We start from the raw sequence: 18,401 nt of genomic DNA, 5'->3' as shown, positions 1-18,401 counted from the left end.
CTCTCTCTCTCTCTCTCTCTCTCTCTCTCTCTCTCTCTCTCTCTCTCTCTCTCTCTCTCTCTCCCTCGCCTCTTGCTTCAAACCTTTCACGACACTTGCAGTTCCCCCTCTACTTGGGCATATCTTCTCTTATATCATGACTAATATGCTCAGGGATTCAGCTTGTGACTATATATATATATATATATATATATATATATATATATATATATATATATATATATATATATATATATATATATATATATATATATATATTATCATCGTTAACAAGCGACAAGAACTAATTTGTAAACAAGTATGTCTTTGTACATGAGATGAACGGTGTTCTAGTTGGTAATGTGTTGAGAATCACTTTAATTTAAGGCAGTGTTCTAAAATGAGTGTATTACCTTTGCAGCTGCTGCTGCTAACTCTGCTACTACTAGTATTACTGCTAGTGTTGCCCCCCCCCCCCCCACACCTCCTTCACTTCCCTCTCCACCACCACCACCACTACCACCACCACCACCATTCTCTCCACCACCACCAGAAATAAACCCTTCACCACCGCCTTGGAGTCAAGACAAACACACCCCCACTATATACATCTTTCCTCCACTCACTTCTCTTCTCTCTCTAGACTGTCCCTTTCAACGACTACGCTCTAAAATCCCAGAAAAGTTTTTACCCTTTTACATCATCGCTTCTCCTTAAAAACCCTAATTCCGAACTCTTCTGTCTTCTAGCGACGTGGAAGATAGAAGAACTCGGGGGTACATGATCACCACATACAAGATTATCAAAGGAATTGATAAGGTAGACAAAGACAGCCTATTTAACACAAGGGACACTCGCACTAGGGGACACAGGTGGATATTGAGTGCCCAAATGAGCCATAGAGACATTATTAATAATTTTTTGACTGTCAGAGTAGTTGACAAATGGAATGCACTAGGAAGTAGTGTGGAGGAAACAGACTCCATACACAGTTTCTACTGTAGATATGATAGAGCCCAATAGGCTTAGGAACCAGTACATCAGTTGATTGAAAGTCGAGAGGCGGGACCAAAGAGCCAAAAGCTCAACCCCGCTAGCACAACTAGGTGAGTACACGCATATACACACACACACACACATGTGTGTGTGTGTGTGTGCTCTCAGTTGTGCTTGCGGAGAGCTGACATTCGGCTCTTTGGTTCCGCCTCTCAATCGTCAAACAACTGATGCACAGGTTCCTGAGCCTATTGTGTGTGTTGTGGGTAAGACGTACGGACAATGGCTCATCTTCCTGCTCAATATATCATACTGTACGTAAAGGTAAAAACTTATAGGTTTACCGGAATACATTTAGGCGTGAAGGATCAGTCTACGTCCCACGGTAGACCCACTTTTGCCAGCACTTTATATCCTACAGATCCTATGATCTTCTCAAGTCAGGAATTGCTTTATGAGAGCAATAGGTAATTAATTCTGAGAGTATAGGAAAGCTTCTTGTGCAAAATTAAGATTATTATTATTAAATTATGATTATCATTATTCAATATTAAAATATAAAACTAGGCTACGAATTATTATTCAATACTAAAATACAATGATAGGATATAATGGATTTTCAAATATCATTTCTGTGAAGATGGTGAACCATAAGTGTACATATTATCCAGATCTTCCATGCTAAAGGATTATGGGCCATTTAGTGAGATCTAAAGCTCCGCGCTGCTGCGTCCCGGCTCATATCTGGATTAGAAACTACATATATATATAAGAAAGGAAGGGAACTATCAGGGGAATTAAGCGCCAAGCCATTACGACTATATAGCACTTGGAAGGGGTCACGTTAAGGATTTGGGATCGGATGGGGGGAAAGGAATGGTTCCCAACCACTTGGACGATCGGGGAATTGAACGCCAACCTCCATGAAGCGAGACCGTCGCTCTACCGTCCAACCCAAGTGGTTATCTTGAGGTTATCTTGAGATGATTTCGGGGCTTTAGTGTCCCCGCGGCCCGGTCCTAGACCAGGCCTCCACCCCCAGGAAGCAGCCCGTGACAGCTGACTTAACTCCCAGGTACCTATTTACTGCTAGGTAACAGGGGCATTCAGGGTGAAAGAAACTTTGCCCATTTGTTTCTGCCTCGTGCGGGAATCGAACCCGCGCCACAGAATTACGAGTCCTGCGCGCTATCCACCAGGCTACGAGGCCCCTATAGGCCCCCCCCCCTTTGGTTGGACAAAGACGAAACTCTTTAGATATATTTGGCTTCCTTGAGCAGTGTTAGTGGAAATATTTAGCAGCAAAGCATTTTGCTGATATTCAGGTTTATAGAGGATCATGCTAAGTGTTTATCAAATAGATCACACACTATTGAGATCAGGAGTTGACAGAACACGAAACAATGGGTATAAATTGGATAAGTTTAGATTTAGGAAAGACTTGGGTAAATACTCGTTCGGTAACAGGGTTGTTGATTTGTGGAACCAAGTATCGCGTAACATGGTGGAGGTGGGGTCCCTCGATTATTTCAAACGTGGGTTGGACATGTATATGAGTGGAATTGGGTGGTTATAAATAGGAGCTGCCTCGTATGGGCCAATAGGCCTCCTGCAGTTACCTTTGTTCTTATGTTCTAATGTTTACCAAACGGATAACACACTGTTAAGATCACAAGTATAGTGTTCATCAAATTGGTTAACTCTCTACCTTAATACACGTTTAGTGAGACTATATATTCACTACTCTCAAGGAAACCCCCATGTTTACGCCATCCCATCCTCATGGACATGCATTAAAACCAATTTCAATTTATTGGAAATAATATGAGCTCGTGGTTGTCGACCAGACCACACACTAGAAGGTGACGGGACGACGACGTTTCGGTCCGTCGTCCCTTCACCTTCTAGTGTGTGGTCTGGTCAACATACTTTAGCCACGTTATTGTGACTCTTTGCTTGCTCGTGGATGTCCCTCGTGACGGGAGATCATGCAGAAATGTAAGGATTACGTGGCTTGCTTTGGGAGCAGGTGATGGTGCATGGTGAGGCAGCGCGCTTACAGTGGTGGGTGGGGGTCGTGGGGTCACTTACAGTGATGGGTGGGGTCGTGGGGTCACTTACAGTGATGGGTGGGGTCGTGGGGTCACTTACAGTGATGGGTGGGGTCGTGGGGTCACTTACAGTGATGGGTGGGGTCGTGGGGTCACTTACAGTGATGGGTGGGGTCACTTACAGTGATGGGTGGGGGTCATGGGGTCACTTACAGTGATGGGTGGGGTCGTGGGGTCACTTACAGTGATGGGTGGGGTCGTGGGGTCACTTACAGTGATGGGTGGGGTCGTGGGGTCACTTAGTGATGGGTGGGGTCGTGGGGTCACTTACAGTGATGGGTGGGGTCGTGGGGGTCACTTACAGTGATCGGTGGGGTCACTTACAGTGATGGGTGGGGGTCATGGGGTCACTTACAGTGGTGGGTGGGGTCGTGGGGGTCATTTACAGTGATGGGTGGGGGTCATGGGGTCACTTACAGTGATGGGTGGGGGTCATGGGGTCACTTACAGTGATGGGTGGGGTCGTGGGGAGCACTTACAGTGATGGGTGGGGGTCGTGGGGTCACTTACAGTGATGGGTGGGGTCGTGGGGAGCACTTACAGTGATGGGTGGGGTCGTGGGGGTCACTTACAGTGATGGGTGGGGTCGTGGGGTCACTTACAGTGATGGGTGGGGGTCATGGGGTCACTTACAGTGGTGGGTGGGGTCGTGGGGTCACTTACAGTGATGGGTGGGGTCGTGGGGTCACTTAGTGATGGGTGGGGTCGTGGGGAGCACTTACAGTGATGGGTGGGGTCATGGGGTCACTTACAGTGATGGGTGGGGTCGTGGGGTCACTTACAGTGATGGGTGGGGTCGTGGGGAGCACTTACAGTGATGGGTGGGGGTCATGGGGTCACTTACAGTGATGGGTGGGGTCGTGGGGAGCACTTACAGTGATGGGTGGGGGTCATGGGGTCACTTACAGTGATGGGTGGGGTCGTGGGGAGCACTTACAGTGATGGGTGGGGTCATGGGATCACTTACAGTGATGGGTGGGGTCGTGGGGTCACTTACAGTGATGGGTGGGGTCATGGGGTCACTTACAGTGATGGGTGGGGTCATGGGGTCACTTACAGTGATGGGTGGGGTCGTGGGGTCACTTACAGTGATGGGTGGGGGTCATGGGGTCACTTACAATGATGGGTGGGGTCATGGGGTCACTTACAGTGGTGGGTGGGGTCGTGGGGGTCACTTACAGTGATGGGTGGGGTCGTGGGGGTCACTTACAGTGATGGGTGGGGGTCATGGGGTCACTTACAGTGATGGGTGGGGTCGTGGGGTCACTTACAGTGATGGGTGGGGGTCATGGGGTCACTTACAGTGATGGGTGGGGGTCATGGGGTCACTTACAGTGATGGGTGGGGTCGTGGGGGTCCTCCCTGCGCCAGGTAACTGTAGGGGGCGGGTACCCCCTGGCTCGACACTCCAGTGAGACGTTAGTACCCTCCCGCACCACCAGGTCACCCGTCCAGGCGGTGTCCTCGATGTCCGGAGGCACTAGAGAGAGGAGGGAGGAAGAGGCGGCCACATCAGAGCATGTCAACACACTATGAAAATATCCACATTTATGTCGACATTTATACAAAACAATTTGCACCGGTTCATCAGCCCAATCAACCACTGAGATAGTACTGATGCACTACAGTGGGATCGAACTTGTGGTACCCGTGAGGATCCTCTGAAACAACCATTTACAAATGTCCAGCCCATCCCCCTAAAAATCTTATTGGTACTTTCGAGCAGATTGCTTACTATATGTAGGGAAAAATCATCTAGAAGTTAACTAGTGAATATTATTGAATTAATATTATTGAAAAATATTATTGAATTTGGACAAATGAGACGCCTTCATAACGGCAACCATAAATATAAGATCTAACCTAACCACTCCTAGCAACCCTAGGCCTAATACAGGCTGTCTTGGGTGTAATATAGCTCATATATGTGCTATACTAGACCTAGGAATATTTATGCTAGCTTTTGGCATTATTTTGTTTACGACTTCTATCACATTAAAAGTACAACACTTAACAAATTTACAAGGGCCGTGACGAGGATTCGAACTTGCGTCCGGGAACATCCCAGACACTGCCTTAATCGACTGAGCTACGACAGGGTTAAAAGAGTTGAAACCGAAGTTCTACTGAACTTACTGAATCAGTGTCTGGGATGCTCCCGGATGCAGGTTCGAATCCTCGTCACGGCCCTTGTGGATTTGTTCATTTGATGCATCACGTTAGTGTGATTTCTGTGTGTTACAACTGTTAACTACTGGTAGTCCATCAATATATATGGGTACTCTGGATGACATAGTTACTATAATTACTGCCCCTTCAGGAGGATGGGCTGAAAATTGAACTCTTAGATAAAGGTAAGGGAACTATAAGGAGAATATAATTACGACGATATAATACCTGGAAGGGGTCAGGATAAGGACTTGGGATGGGACGGGGGGGGGGGGAGGGGATGGGACGGGGGGTGGGGGATGGAATGGAAGAAGAACACTTTAACATGATTAGGTCAATTAATGCAAGAATATTTACATTAGCCGCCTTGAGCAGTGTGACCACACAACAATCAGCAGCATTCTAACCACACGAGGCATTATTTATGTCACAATAAGGAATATCAAAATAAGGATATTTGTTTATACTAGAACATCATTAATGATATGCCGGTTCTTTCCAGAGAATTGTATTTGTAAGTAGTTTATTATACACACACACACACACACACACACACACACACACACACACACACACACACACACACACACACACACACACACACACACACACACACACATGCCTACAACAAGTATCCAACAACGCACATTACTTAAACAGGTGAATGTATTTGAAAGAATAATAATTCCCGTTGCCAGGGTTAGGAAGCGTGTAATCGATTAATCAAGACCTTCCTAGGCCACCTACTGACCTTTTTTGTTAAGCAGGCAACCCACAACTTTTGCCTAACTCTAGGGGTACCTATTTTATTATTAGGTGAAGCAGGGACATGCATCATTCAGGTGCCCACCGTGTCTATCCTGCCCGGGATTGATCCCAGGTTGTGAGCTAAGAACGCAGACCACTATGCTACAGGGCCCGCTTCTTCAACAATATGGACTGATGGGTATACAGCGACGGTTTCACTTCTTTGCAGGCCGACGTTCGATCCATGACGGTCTGAGGAGTTGGATACCATTCCTCCCCTCCGTCCAATCCCAGTTCCTTGTCCTAGTTATCCTTTTCAAGTGCCAGATGCTTGTGCTGGACTAGAGTAATAACTTCAGTACCTGAGCGAACTGTGGGGTAATGGAGCGAGTATGGCGTCTGGAGAGTGCTCAACCACCTCTAAACAATACTGCCATATTGGGGCGGAAAATATTATATATTACCAAGATTAATGTGAGTAATTATTGTGAGAGCCTCGTTAGCGTTGTCAACACGTGGCTTTATGTTCACGTGGGGGATGAGAGTACACGGCTTACTAGAGTACTCGGGAGAGTAAGCCGTACTCTCACTACGTATATATCAATACGCGGATGTGGAAACACCTGATTATATCAACGCAATATCAAATCACCTGCTAACTTGAAATTAAAGGCCATTACTATACTCAACACTCAGCACTAAGAGAACACCCATCACCTGGAGGACACTCACCCACCACCTGGAGGACACTCACCCACCACCTGGAGGACACTCACCCACCACCTGGAGGACACTCACCCACCACCTGGAGGATACTCACCCACCACCTGGAGGATACTCACCCACACCACTTGGAGGACACTCACCCACACCACTTGGAGGACACTCACCCACCACCTGGAGGACACTCACCCACACCACCTGGAGGACACTCACCCACCACCTGGAGGACACTCACCCACCACCTGGAGGACACTCACCCACACCACCTGGAGGACACTCACCCACCACCTGGAGGACACTCACCCACCACCTGGAGGACACTCACCCACACCACCTGGAGGACACTCACCCACACCACCTGGAGGACACTCACCCACACCACCTGGAAGACACTCACCCACCACCTGGAGGACACTCACCCACCACCTGGAGGACACTCACCCACACCACCTGGAGGACACTCACCCACCACCTGGAGGACACTCACCCACCACCTGGAGGACACTCACCCACCACCTGGAGGACACTCACCCATCACCTGGAGGACACTCACCCATCACCTGGAGGACACTCACCCACCACCTGGAGGACACTCACCCACCACCTGGAGGACACTCACCCACCACCTGGAGGACACTCACCCACCACCTGGAGGACACTCACCCACCACCTGGAGGACACTCACCCACACCACCTGGAGGACACTCACCCACCACCTGGAGGACACTCACCCACCACCTGGAGGACACTCACCCACCACCTGGAGGACACTCACCCATCACCTGGAGGACACTCACCCATCACCTGGAGGACACTCACCCATCACCTGGAGGACACTCACCCACCACCTGGAGGACACTCACCCACCACCTGGAGGACACTCACCCACCACCTGGAGGACACTCACCCACCACCTGGAGGACACTCACCCACACCACCTGGAGGACACTCACCCACACCACCTGGAGGACACTCACCCACCACCTGGAGGACACTCACCCACACCACCTGGAGGACACTCACCCACCACCTGGAGGACACTCACCCATCACCTGGAGGACACTCACCCACCACCTGGAGGACACTCACCCACACCACCTGGAGGACACTCACCCACACCACCTGGAGGACACTCACCCACCACCTGGAGGACACTCACCCACCACCTGGAGGACACTCACCCACCACCTGGAGGACACTCACCCACCACCTGGAGGACACTCACCCACCACCTGGGGGACACTCACCCACCACCTGGAGGACACTCACCCACCACCTGGAGGACACTCACCCACACCACCTGGAGGACACTCACCCACACCACCTGGGGGACACCTACCCACCACCTGGGGGACACCTACCCACCACCTGGGGGACACTCACCCACCACATGGAGGACACTCACCCACCACATGGAGGACACTCACCCACCACCTGGAGGACACTCACCCACCACCTGGAGGACACTCACCCACCACCTGGAGGACACTCACCCACACCACCTGGAGGACACTCACCCACACCACCTGGAGGACACTCACCCACACCACCTGGAGGACACTCACCCACACCACCTGGAGGACACTCACCCACACCACCTGGAGGACACTCACCCACACCACCTGGAGGACACTCACCCACCACCTGCACGACACTCACCCACCACCTGCACGACACTCACCCACCACCTGCACGACACTCACCCACCACCTGGAGGACACTCACCCACCACCTGGAGGACACTCACCCACCACCTGGGGGACACTCACCCACCACCTGGGGGACACTCACCCACACCACCTGGAGGACACTCACCCACACCACCTGGAGGACACTCACCCACCACCTGGAGGACACTCACCCACACCACCTGGGGACACTCACCCACCACCTGGGGACACTCACCCACCACCTGGAGGACACTCACCCACCACCTGGGGGACACTCACCCACACCACCTGGAGGACACTCACCCACCACCTGGGGGACACTCACCCACACCACCTGGAGGACACTCACCCACACCACCTGGAGGACACTCACCCACCACCTGGAGGACACTCACCCACCACCTGGAGGACACTCACCCACCACCTGGAGGACACTCACCCACCACCTGCACGACACTCACCCACCACCTGCACGACACTCACCCACCACCTGGAGGACACTCACCCACCACCTGGAGGACACTCACCCACCACCTGGAGGACACTCACCCACCACCTGGAGGACACTCACCCACCACCTGGAGGACACTCACCCACCACCTGGAGGACACTCACCCACCACCTGGAGGACACTCACCCACCACCTGGAGGACACTCACCCACCACCTGGAGGACACTCACCCACCACCTGGAGGACACTCACCCACCACCTGGAGGACACTCACCCACCACCTGGAGGACACTCACCCACCACCTGGAGGACACTCACCCACCACCTGGAGGACACTCACCCACCACCTGGAGGACACTCACCCACCACCTGGAGGACACTCACCCACCACCTGGAGGACACTCACCCACCACCTGGAGGACACTCACCCACCACCTGGAGGACACTCACCCACCACCTGGAGGACACTCACCCACCACCTGGAGGACACTCACCCACCACCTGGAGGACACTCACCCACCACCTGGAGGACACTCACCCACCACCTAGATGACACTCACCCACCACCTGGAGGACACTCACCCACCACCTGGAGGACACTGACCCACCACCTGGATGACACTCACCCACCACCTGGAGGACACTCACCCACCACCTGGAGGACACTCACCCACCACCTGGAGGACACTCACCCACCACCTGGAGGACACTCACCCACCACCTGGAGGACACTCACCCACCACCTGGAGGACACTCACCCACCACCTGGATGACACTCACCCACCACCTAGATGACACTCACCCACCACCTGGAGGACACTCACCCACCACCTAGAGGACACTCACCCACCACCTGGAGGACACTCACCCACCACCTGGAGGACACTCACCCACCACCTGGAGGACACTCACCCACCACCTAGAGGACACTCACCCACCACCTGGAGGACACTCACCCACCACCTGGAGGACACTCACCCACCACCTGGAGGACACTCACCCACCACCTAGAGGACACTCACCCACCACCTGGAGGACACTCACCCACCACCTGGAGGACACTCACCCACCACCTGGAGGACACTCACCCACCACCTGGAGGACACTCACCCACCACCTGGAGGACACTCACCCACCACCTGGAGGACACTCACCCACCACCTGGAGGACACTCACCCACCACCTGGAGGACACTCACCCCCACCTGGAGGACACTCACCCACCACTGGAGGACACTCACCCACCACCTGGAGGACACTCACCCACCACCTGGAGGACACCTCACCCACCACCTGGAGGACACTCACCCACCACCTGGAGACACTCACCCACCACCTGAGGACACTCACCCACCACCTGGAGGCACCTCACCCACCACCTGGAGGACACTCACCCACCACCTGGAGGACACTCACCCACCACCTGGGGACACTCAACCCACCACCTGGAGGACACTCACCCACCACCTGGAGGACACTCCCCACCCACCTGGAGGACACTCACCCACACCTGGAGGACACTCACCCACCACCTGGAGGACACTCACCCACCACCTGGAGGACACTCACCCACACACCTGGAGGACACTCACCCACCACTGGAGGACAACTCACCCCACCACCTAGGAGGACACTCACCCACCACCTGGAGGACACTCACCCACCACCTGGAGGACACTCACCCACCACTGGAGGACACTCCACCCACCACCTGAGGACACTCACCCACCACCTGGAGGACACTCCCCCACCACCTGGAGGACACTCACCCACCACCTGGTAGGACACTCACCCACCACCTGGAGGACACTCACCCACCACCTGGAGGACACTCACCCACCACCTGGAGGACACTCACCCACCACCTGCACGACACTCACCCACCACCTGCACGACACTCACCCACCACCTGCAGGACACTCACCCACCACCTGGAGGACACTCACCCACCACCTGGAGGACACTCACCCACCACCTGGAGGACACTCACCCACCACCTAGAGGACACTCACCCACCACCTGGAGGACACTCACCCACCACCTGGAGGACACTCACCCACCACCTGGAGGACACTCACCCACCACCTGGAGGACACTCACCCACCACCTGGAGGACACTCACCCACCACCTGGAGGACACTCACCCACCACCTGGAGGACACTCACCCACCACCTGGAGGACACTCACCCACCACCTGGAGGACACTCACCCACCACCTGGAGGACACTCACCCACCACCTGGAGGACACTCACCCACCACCTGGAGGACACTCACCCACCACCTGGAGGACACTCACCCACCACCTGGAGGACACTCACCCACCACCTGGAGGACACTCACCCACCACCTGGAGGACACTCACCCACCACCTGGAGGACACTCACCCACCACCTGGAGGACACTCACCCACCACCTGGAGGACACTCACCACCACCTGGAGGACACTCACCCACCACCTGGGGACACTCACCCACCACCTGGAGGACACTCACCCACCACCTGGAGGACACTCACCCACCACCCTGGAGGACACTCACCCACCACCTGGAGGACACTCACCCACCACCTGGAGGACACTCACCCACCACCTGGAGGACACTCACCCACCACCTGGAGGACACTCACCCACCACCTGGAGGACACTCACCCACCACCTAGGAGGACACTCACCCACCACCTGGAGGACACTCACCCACCACCTGGGGGACACTCCACCCACCACCTGGAGGACACTCACCCACAACCACCTGGAGGACACTCACCCACCACCTAGAGGACACTCACCACCACCTGGAGGACACTCACCCACCACCTGGGGAGGACACTCACCCACCACCTGGAGGACACTCACCCACCACCTGGGGGACACTCACCCACCACCTGGGGGACACTCACCCACACCACCTGGAGGACACTCACCCACACCACCTGGAGGACACTCACCCACACCACCTGGAGGACACTCACCCACCACCTGGAGGACACTCACCCACCACCTGGAGGACACTCACCCACCACCTGGAGGACACTCACCCACCACCTGGAGGACACTCACCCACCACCTGCACGACACTCACCCACCACCTGCACGACACTCACCCACCACCTGGCAGGACACTCACCCACCACCTGGAGGACACTCACCCACCACCTGGAGGACACTCACCCACCACCTGGAGGACACTCACCCACCACCTAGAGGACACTCACCCACCACCTGGAGGACACTCACCCACCACCTGGAGGACACTCACCCACCACCTGGAGGACACTCACCCACCACCTGGAGGACACTCACCCACCACCTGGAGGACACTCACCCACCACCTGGAGGACACTCACCCACCACCTGGAGGACACTCACCCACCACCTGGAGGACACTCACCCACCACCTGGAGGACACTCACCCACCACCTGGAGGACACTCACCCACCACCTGGAGGACACTCACCCACCACCTGGAGGACACTCACCCACCACCTGGAGGACACTCACCCACCACCTGGAGGACACTCACCCACCACCTGGAGGACACTCACCCACCACCTGGAGGACACTCACCCACCACCTGGAGGACACTCACCCACCACCTGGAGGACACTCACCCACCACCTGGAGGACACTCACCCACCACCTGGAGGACACTCACCCACCACCTGGAGGACACTCACCCACCACCTGGAGGACACTCACCCACCACCTGGAGGACACTCACCCACCACCTGGAGGACACTCACCCACCACCTGGAGGACACTCACCCACCACCTGGAGGACACTCACCCACCACCTGGAGGACACTCACCCACCACCTGGAGGACACTCACCCACCACCTGGAGGACACTCACCCACCACCTGGAGGACACTCACCCACCACCTGGAGGACACTCACCCACCACCTGGAGGACACTCACCCACCACCTGGAGGACACTCACCCACCACCTGGAGGACACTCACCCACCACCTGGAGGACACTCACCCACCACCTGGAGGACACTCACCCACCACCTGGAGGACACTCACCCACCACCTGGAGGACACTCACCCACCACCTGGAGGACACTCACCCACCACCTGGAGGACACTCACCCACCACCTGGAGGACACTCACCCACCACCTGGAGGACACTCACCCACCACCTGGAGGACACTCACCCACCACCTGGAGGACACTCACCCACCACCTGGAGGACACTCACCCACCACCTGGAGGACACTCACCCACCACCTGGAGGACACTCACCCACCACCTGGAGGACACTCACCCACCACCTGGAGGACACTCACCCACCACCTGGAGGACACTCACCCACCACCTGGAGGACACTCACCCACCACCTGGAGGACACTCACCCACCACCTGGAGGACACTCACCCACCACCTGGAGGACACTCACCCACCACCTGGAGGACACTCACCCACCACCTGGAGGACACTCACCCACCACCTGGAGGACACTCACCCACCACCTGGAGGACACTCACCCACCACCTGGAGGACACTCACCCACCACCTGCACGACACTCACCCACCACCTGCACGACACTCACCCACCACCTGGAGGACACTCACCCACCACCTGGAGGACACTCACCCACCACCTGGAGGACACTCACCCACCACCTAGAGGACACTCACCCACCACCTGGAGGACACTCACCCACCACCTGGAGGACACTCACCCACCACCTGGAGGACACTCACCCACCACCTGGAGGACACTCACCCACCACCTGGAGGACACTCACCCACCACCTGGAGGACACTCACCCACCACCTGGAGGACACTCACCCACCACCTGGAGGACACTCACCCACCACCTGGAGGACACTCACCCCCCACCTGGAGGACACTCACCCACCACCTGGAGGACACTCACCCACCACCTGGAGGACACTCACCCACCACCTGGAGGACACTCACCCGCCACCTGGAGGACACTCACCCACCACCTGGAGGACACTCACCCACCACCTGGAGGACACTCACCCACCACCTGGAGGACACTCACCCACCACCTGGGGGACACTCACCCACCACCTGGAGGACACTCACCCACCACCTGGAGGACACTCACCCACCACCTGGAGGACACTCACCCACCACCTGGAGGACACTCACCCACCACCTGGAGGACACTCACCCACCACCTAGATGACACTCACCCACCACCTGGAGGACACTCACCCACCACCTAGAGGACACTCACCCACCACCTGGAGGACACTGACCCACCACCTGGATGACACTCACCCACCACCTGGAGGACACTCACCCACCACCTGGAGGACACTCACCCACCACCTGGAGGACACTCACCCACCACCTGCACGACACTCACCCACCACCTGGAGGACACTCACCCACCACCTGGAGGACACTCACTCACCACCTAGATGACACTCACCCACCACCTGGAGGACACTCACCCACCACCTGGAGGACACTCACCCACCACCTGGAGGACACTCACCCACCACCTGGAGGACACTCACCCACCACCTGGAGGACACTCACCCACCACCTAGAGGACACTCACCCACCACCTGGAGGACACTCACCCACCACCTGGAGGACACTCACCCACCACCTGGAGGACACTCACCCACCACCTGGAGGACACTCACCCACCACCTGGAGGACACTCACCCACCACCTGGAGGACACTCACCCACCACCTGGAGGACACTCACCCACCACCTGGAGGACACTCACCCACCACCTGGAGGACACTCACCCACCACCTGGAGGACACTCACCCACCACCTGGAGGACACTCACCCACCACCTGGAGGACACTCACCCACCACCTGGAGGACACTCACCCACCACCTGGAGGACACTCACCCACCACCTGGGAGGACACTCACCCACCACCTGGAGGACACTCACCCACCACCTGGAGGACACTCACCCACCACCTGGAGGACACTCACCCACCACCTGGAGGACACTCACCCACCACCTGGAGGACACTCACCCACCACCTGGAGGACACTCACCCACCACCTGGAGGACACTCACCCACCACCTGGAGGACACTCACCCACCACCTAGAGGACACTCACCCACCACCTGGAGGACACTCACCCACCACCTGGAGGACACTCACCCACCACCTGGAGGACACTCACCCACCACCTGGAGGACACTCACCCACCACCTGGAGGACACTCACCCACCACCTGGAGGACACTCACCCACCACCTGGAGGACACTCACCCACCACCTGGAGGACACTCACCCACCACCTGGAGGACACTCACCCACCACCTGGAGGACACTCACCCACCACCTGGAGGACACTCACCCACCACCTGGAGGACACTCACCCACCACCTGGAGGACACTCACCCACCACCTGGAGGACACTCACCCACCACCTGGAGGACACTCACCCACCACCTGGAGGACACTCACCCACCACCTGGAGGACACTCACCCACCACCTGGAGGAAGCCTTTCTGGTTGATCATGGGGTCGGTGTTGATCTGACACATGTAGTAGCCGCGGTCGGCCTCCGTCACCTCCTTGAGGTGGAGGCGGTAGACGGTGTGGCCCTCGTGGCTGAGGCCCACCCGAGGGTTCCTGGTGATCACTGACGTGTGGATGGTCAAGATGGTCTGCGTCTCCACCTGCACCCACGCCACCTGCACCGGGTGAAGCAGTGGCTCATCAGAGAGAGAGAGAGAGAGAGAGAGAGAGAGAGAGAGAGAGAGAGAGAGAGAGAGAGAGAGAGAGAGAGAGACCGTATACCAGTGGGAACTGAAGGTCTGTTCCCTATGTTAATGTCCAAGAGGATGCAGTGGTTTATTTGACTAAGCTAAACTTGACATTCTTTACTACCCAAATACTATCGTGTTACCTGGCAACCTCTTTCAAGAAATCATCTTAGGTGAGCCAGTTTGTATCCACTGATTCGTATTTTCATGGTGATATATGGATATATCCATCACCATTTTCGTATCCACTTTGTTATGCCTTTTCATCCATTTATATACTACAGATCCTTGCTCTTCGCCTTTCAAAAGAATGTTAGTTAGACTTTCATGATCTGAGGAACGGAACTGCGGGCCGGGGGGACGGAGCTGCGGGCCGGGGGGACGGAACTGCGGGCCGGGGGGACGGAACTGCTGGCCGGGGGGACGGAACTGTGGGCCGGGGGGGGGGGGGGGACGGAACTGCGGGCCGGGGGGACGGAACTGTGGGCCGGGGGGGCGGAACTGCGGGCCGGGGGGACGGAACTGCGGGCCGGGGGGACGGAACTGTGGGCCGGGGGGACGGAACTGTGGGCCGGGGGGGGGGACGGAACTGTGGGCCGGGGGGGGGGACGGAACTGCGGGCCGGGGAGGACGGAACTGCTGGCCGGGGGGACGGAACTGCTGGCTGGGGGGACGGAACTGCGGGCCGGGGGGACGGAACTGCTGGCCGGGGGGGGACGGAACTGCGGGCCGGGGGGACGGAACTGCGGGCCGGGGGGACGGAACTGTGGGCCGGGGGGACGGAACTGCTGGCCGGGGGGGACGGAACTGCGGGCCGGGGGGACGGAACTGTGGGCCGGGGGGACGGAACTGCGGGCCGGGGGGACGGAACTGTGGGCCGGGGGGACGGAACTGCTGGCCGGGGGGGGACGGAACTGTGGGCCGGGGGGACGGAACTGCGGGCCGGGGGGACGGAACTGTGGGCCGGGGGGACGGAACTGCTGGCCGGGGGGGACGGAACTGCGGGCCGGGGGGACGGAACTGTGGGCCGGGGGGACGGAACTGCGGGCCGGGGGGACGGAACTGTGGGCCAGGGGGACGGAACTGCTGGCCGGGGGGACGGAACTGTGGGCCGGGGGGACGGAACTGTGGGCCGGGGGGACGGAACTGCGGGCCGGGGAGACGGAACTGTGGGCCGGGGGGACGGAACTGCGAGCCGGGGAGACGGAACTGCGGGCCGGGGGGACGGAACTGCTGGCCGGGGGGACGGAACTGCTGGCCGGGGGGGACGGAACTGCGGGCCAGGGGACGGAACTGCGGGCCGGGGGGGACGGAACTGCGGGCCAGGGGACGGAACTGCGGGCCGGGGAGACGGAACTGCGGGCCGGGGGGACGGAACTGCGGGCTGGGGGGGACGGAACGATAGCGACACGGCCGACCCAACTTGTCAAAGTGTCAGAAGCCAACAATCTGGCCCAAGGTGCGTCCATTACCGTCCGGTGTTCCCGTCTCTCAGCTCTGTCTACCCTGGCTGGTGCCAGAGCCGCTCCCAGCACACGCGGCTCTCTCTATGTCCCAGTCTTTGGTTGTCTATGACGCTGTGTTTCTTTCTCCCTCTCTCCGTCTCTCCGTCTCTCCGTCTCTCCCTCTCCCTTCGTCTACTACTTTCTCTCATGTCCTCACCTGTGTTCCCCCTCTCAGTTCTCATCCCTCCCCCCCTTCTTGTCCATCTTTACGACCCCTTTTCCAGTGTCGCCTCTCATGTCCGAGCAATAAATATAAAGTATGTTAATTCGTTGCCTTTGAATATTTACAGTATTATATACTGTAAATTATATATAGTATATATATAATTATATAAAGTAAATTATATAATTATATGTTCCCCTGCAGCACCAGCAGCTGGCCTGGTGTAATCTGTTGCACACAAATGGTAGAAATTTGAATACTGATAATAACACATTATTACGGCTACTGCTGCTTACTACTAATAAGACCACTAATTACTAATATATGTTCAGTAAATAACTGAGTGAGAAAAATGACATTTAGAGGACTATCAAGATATGATCCTCATTTCGCCTGGACTTGTCAAAACAATGATGCACAAGATAACATCCCGGGGAAGATTACAGATAAAATACTATATAGCACATCTTCACCGTATGCTTGTAACACCTTTACCTGTAATGCGTCTTTTAAGAGGGAGAAAGCAGGACAAGGAGCCGCAGGCGAAGGCTGGAAAAATTACACGAGATGAGGAAATGTAAGGAAGTACTCGTGTCCTGTACGGGGGGTTAACAAGAAGGAATGCACGGGGAAAAGAAGAAGTTGTGGAGGCCACCTCCATCATCCGCATCTTTAAGGACGGAATCGACAAGGAATTTGATGGTCAGGAAAGTTCAAATGTACCGCAGGCGAGGGCCACTAGAGGGGGGTGGGGGGGTAGGGGGGCTTTTACTCCCCCCCAGTAGTTACTGTTTAGGTAAGCACTGGTAGGTGAGTACATTTTCACCACATGCAATCTTCACTGTAATTTTTGCCCCTTCTGTCACTGTTGACGGTAGTCACAGTTCCCTTCTGTCACTGTTGATGGTAGTCACAGTTCCCTTCTGTCACTGTTGACGGTAGTCACAGTTACCTTCTGTCACTGTTGACGGTAGTCACAGTTACCTTCTGTCACTGTTGACGGTAGTCACAGTTCCCTTCTGTCACTGTTGACGGTAGTCACAGTTACCTTCTGTCACTGTTGACGGTAGTCACAGTTCCCTTCTGTCACTGCTGACGGTAGTCACAGTTACCTTCTGTCACTGCTGACGGTAGTCACAGTTCACTACTGTGTCAACAGTA

At 56.2% G+C, this 18,401-nt stretch overlaps 1 protein-coding gene across 3 annotated transcripts in view; it reads right to left on the bottom strand.

Moving 5' to 3' along the window:
- The window catches only part of LOC123757847 (lachesin), a 58,739-nt gene extending 43,249 nt beyond the window's left edge, over positions 1 to 15,490 (bottom strand). For all 3 annotated transcript variants that reach the window (XM_069338642.1, XM_069338644.1, XM_069338643.1), the window contains exons 1-2: positions 15,293 to 15,490; positions 4,420 to 4,566 (exon numbers count right to left, since the gene is read on the bottom strand). In XM_069338642.1, coding sequence (XP_069194743.1) covers positions 4,420 to 4,566; positions 15,293 to 15,350 — 205 coding nt within the window. In that variant the 5' untranslated portion in view covers positions 15,351 to 15,490. The remainder of the gene's footprint in view (positions 1 to 4,419; positions 4,567 to 15,292) is intronic.
- Positions 15,491 to 18,401: the final 2,911 nt, after the last annotated feature.

This window comes from Procambarus clarkii, chromosome 40 (assembly GCF_040958095.1).
Source record: "Procambarus clarkii isolate CNS0578487 chromosome 40, FALCON_Pclarkii_2.0, whole genome shotgun sequence".
In the NCBI taxonomy this organism is placed as follows: Eukaryota; Metazoa; Arthropoda; class Malacostraca; order Decapoda; family Cambaridae; genus Procambarus; species Procambarus clarkii.
This window is presented reverse-complemented; position numbering and strand designations above follow the sequence as displayed.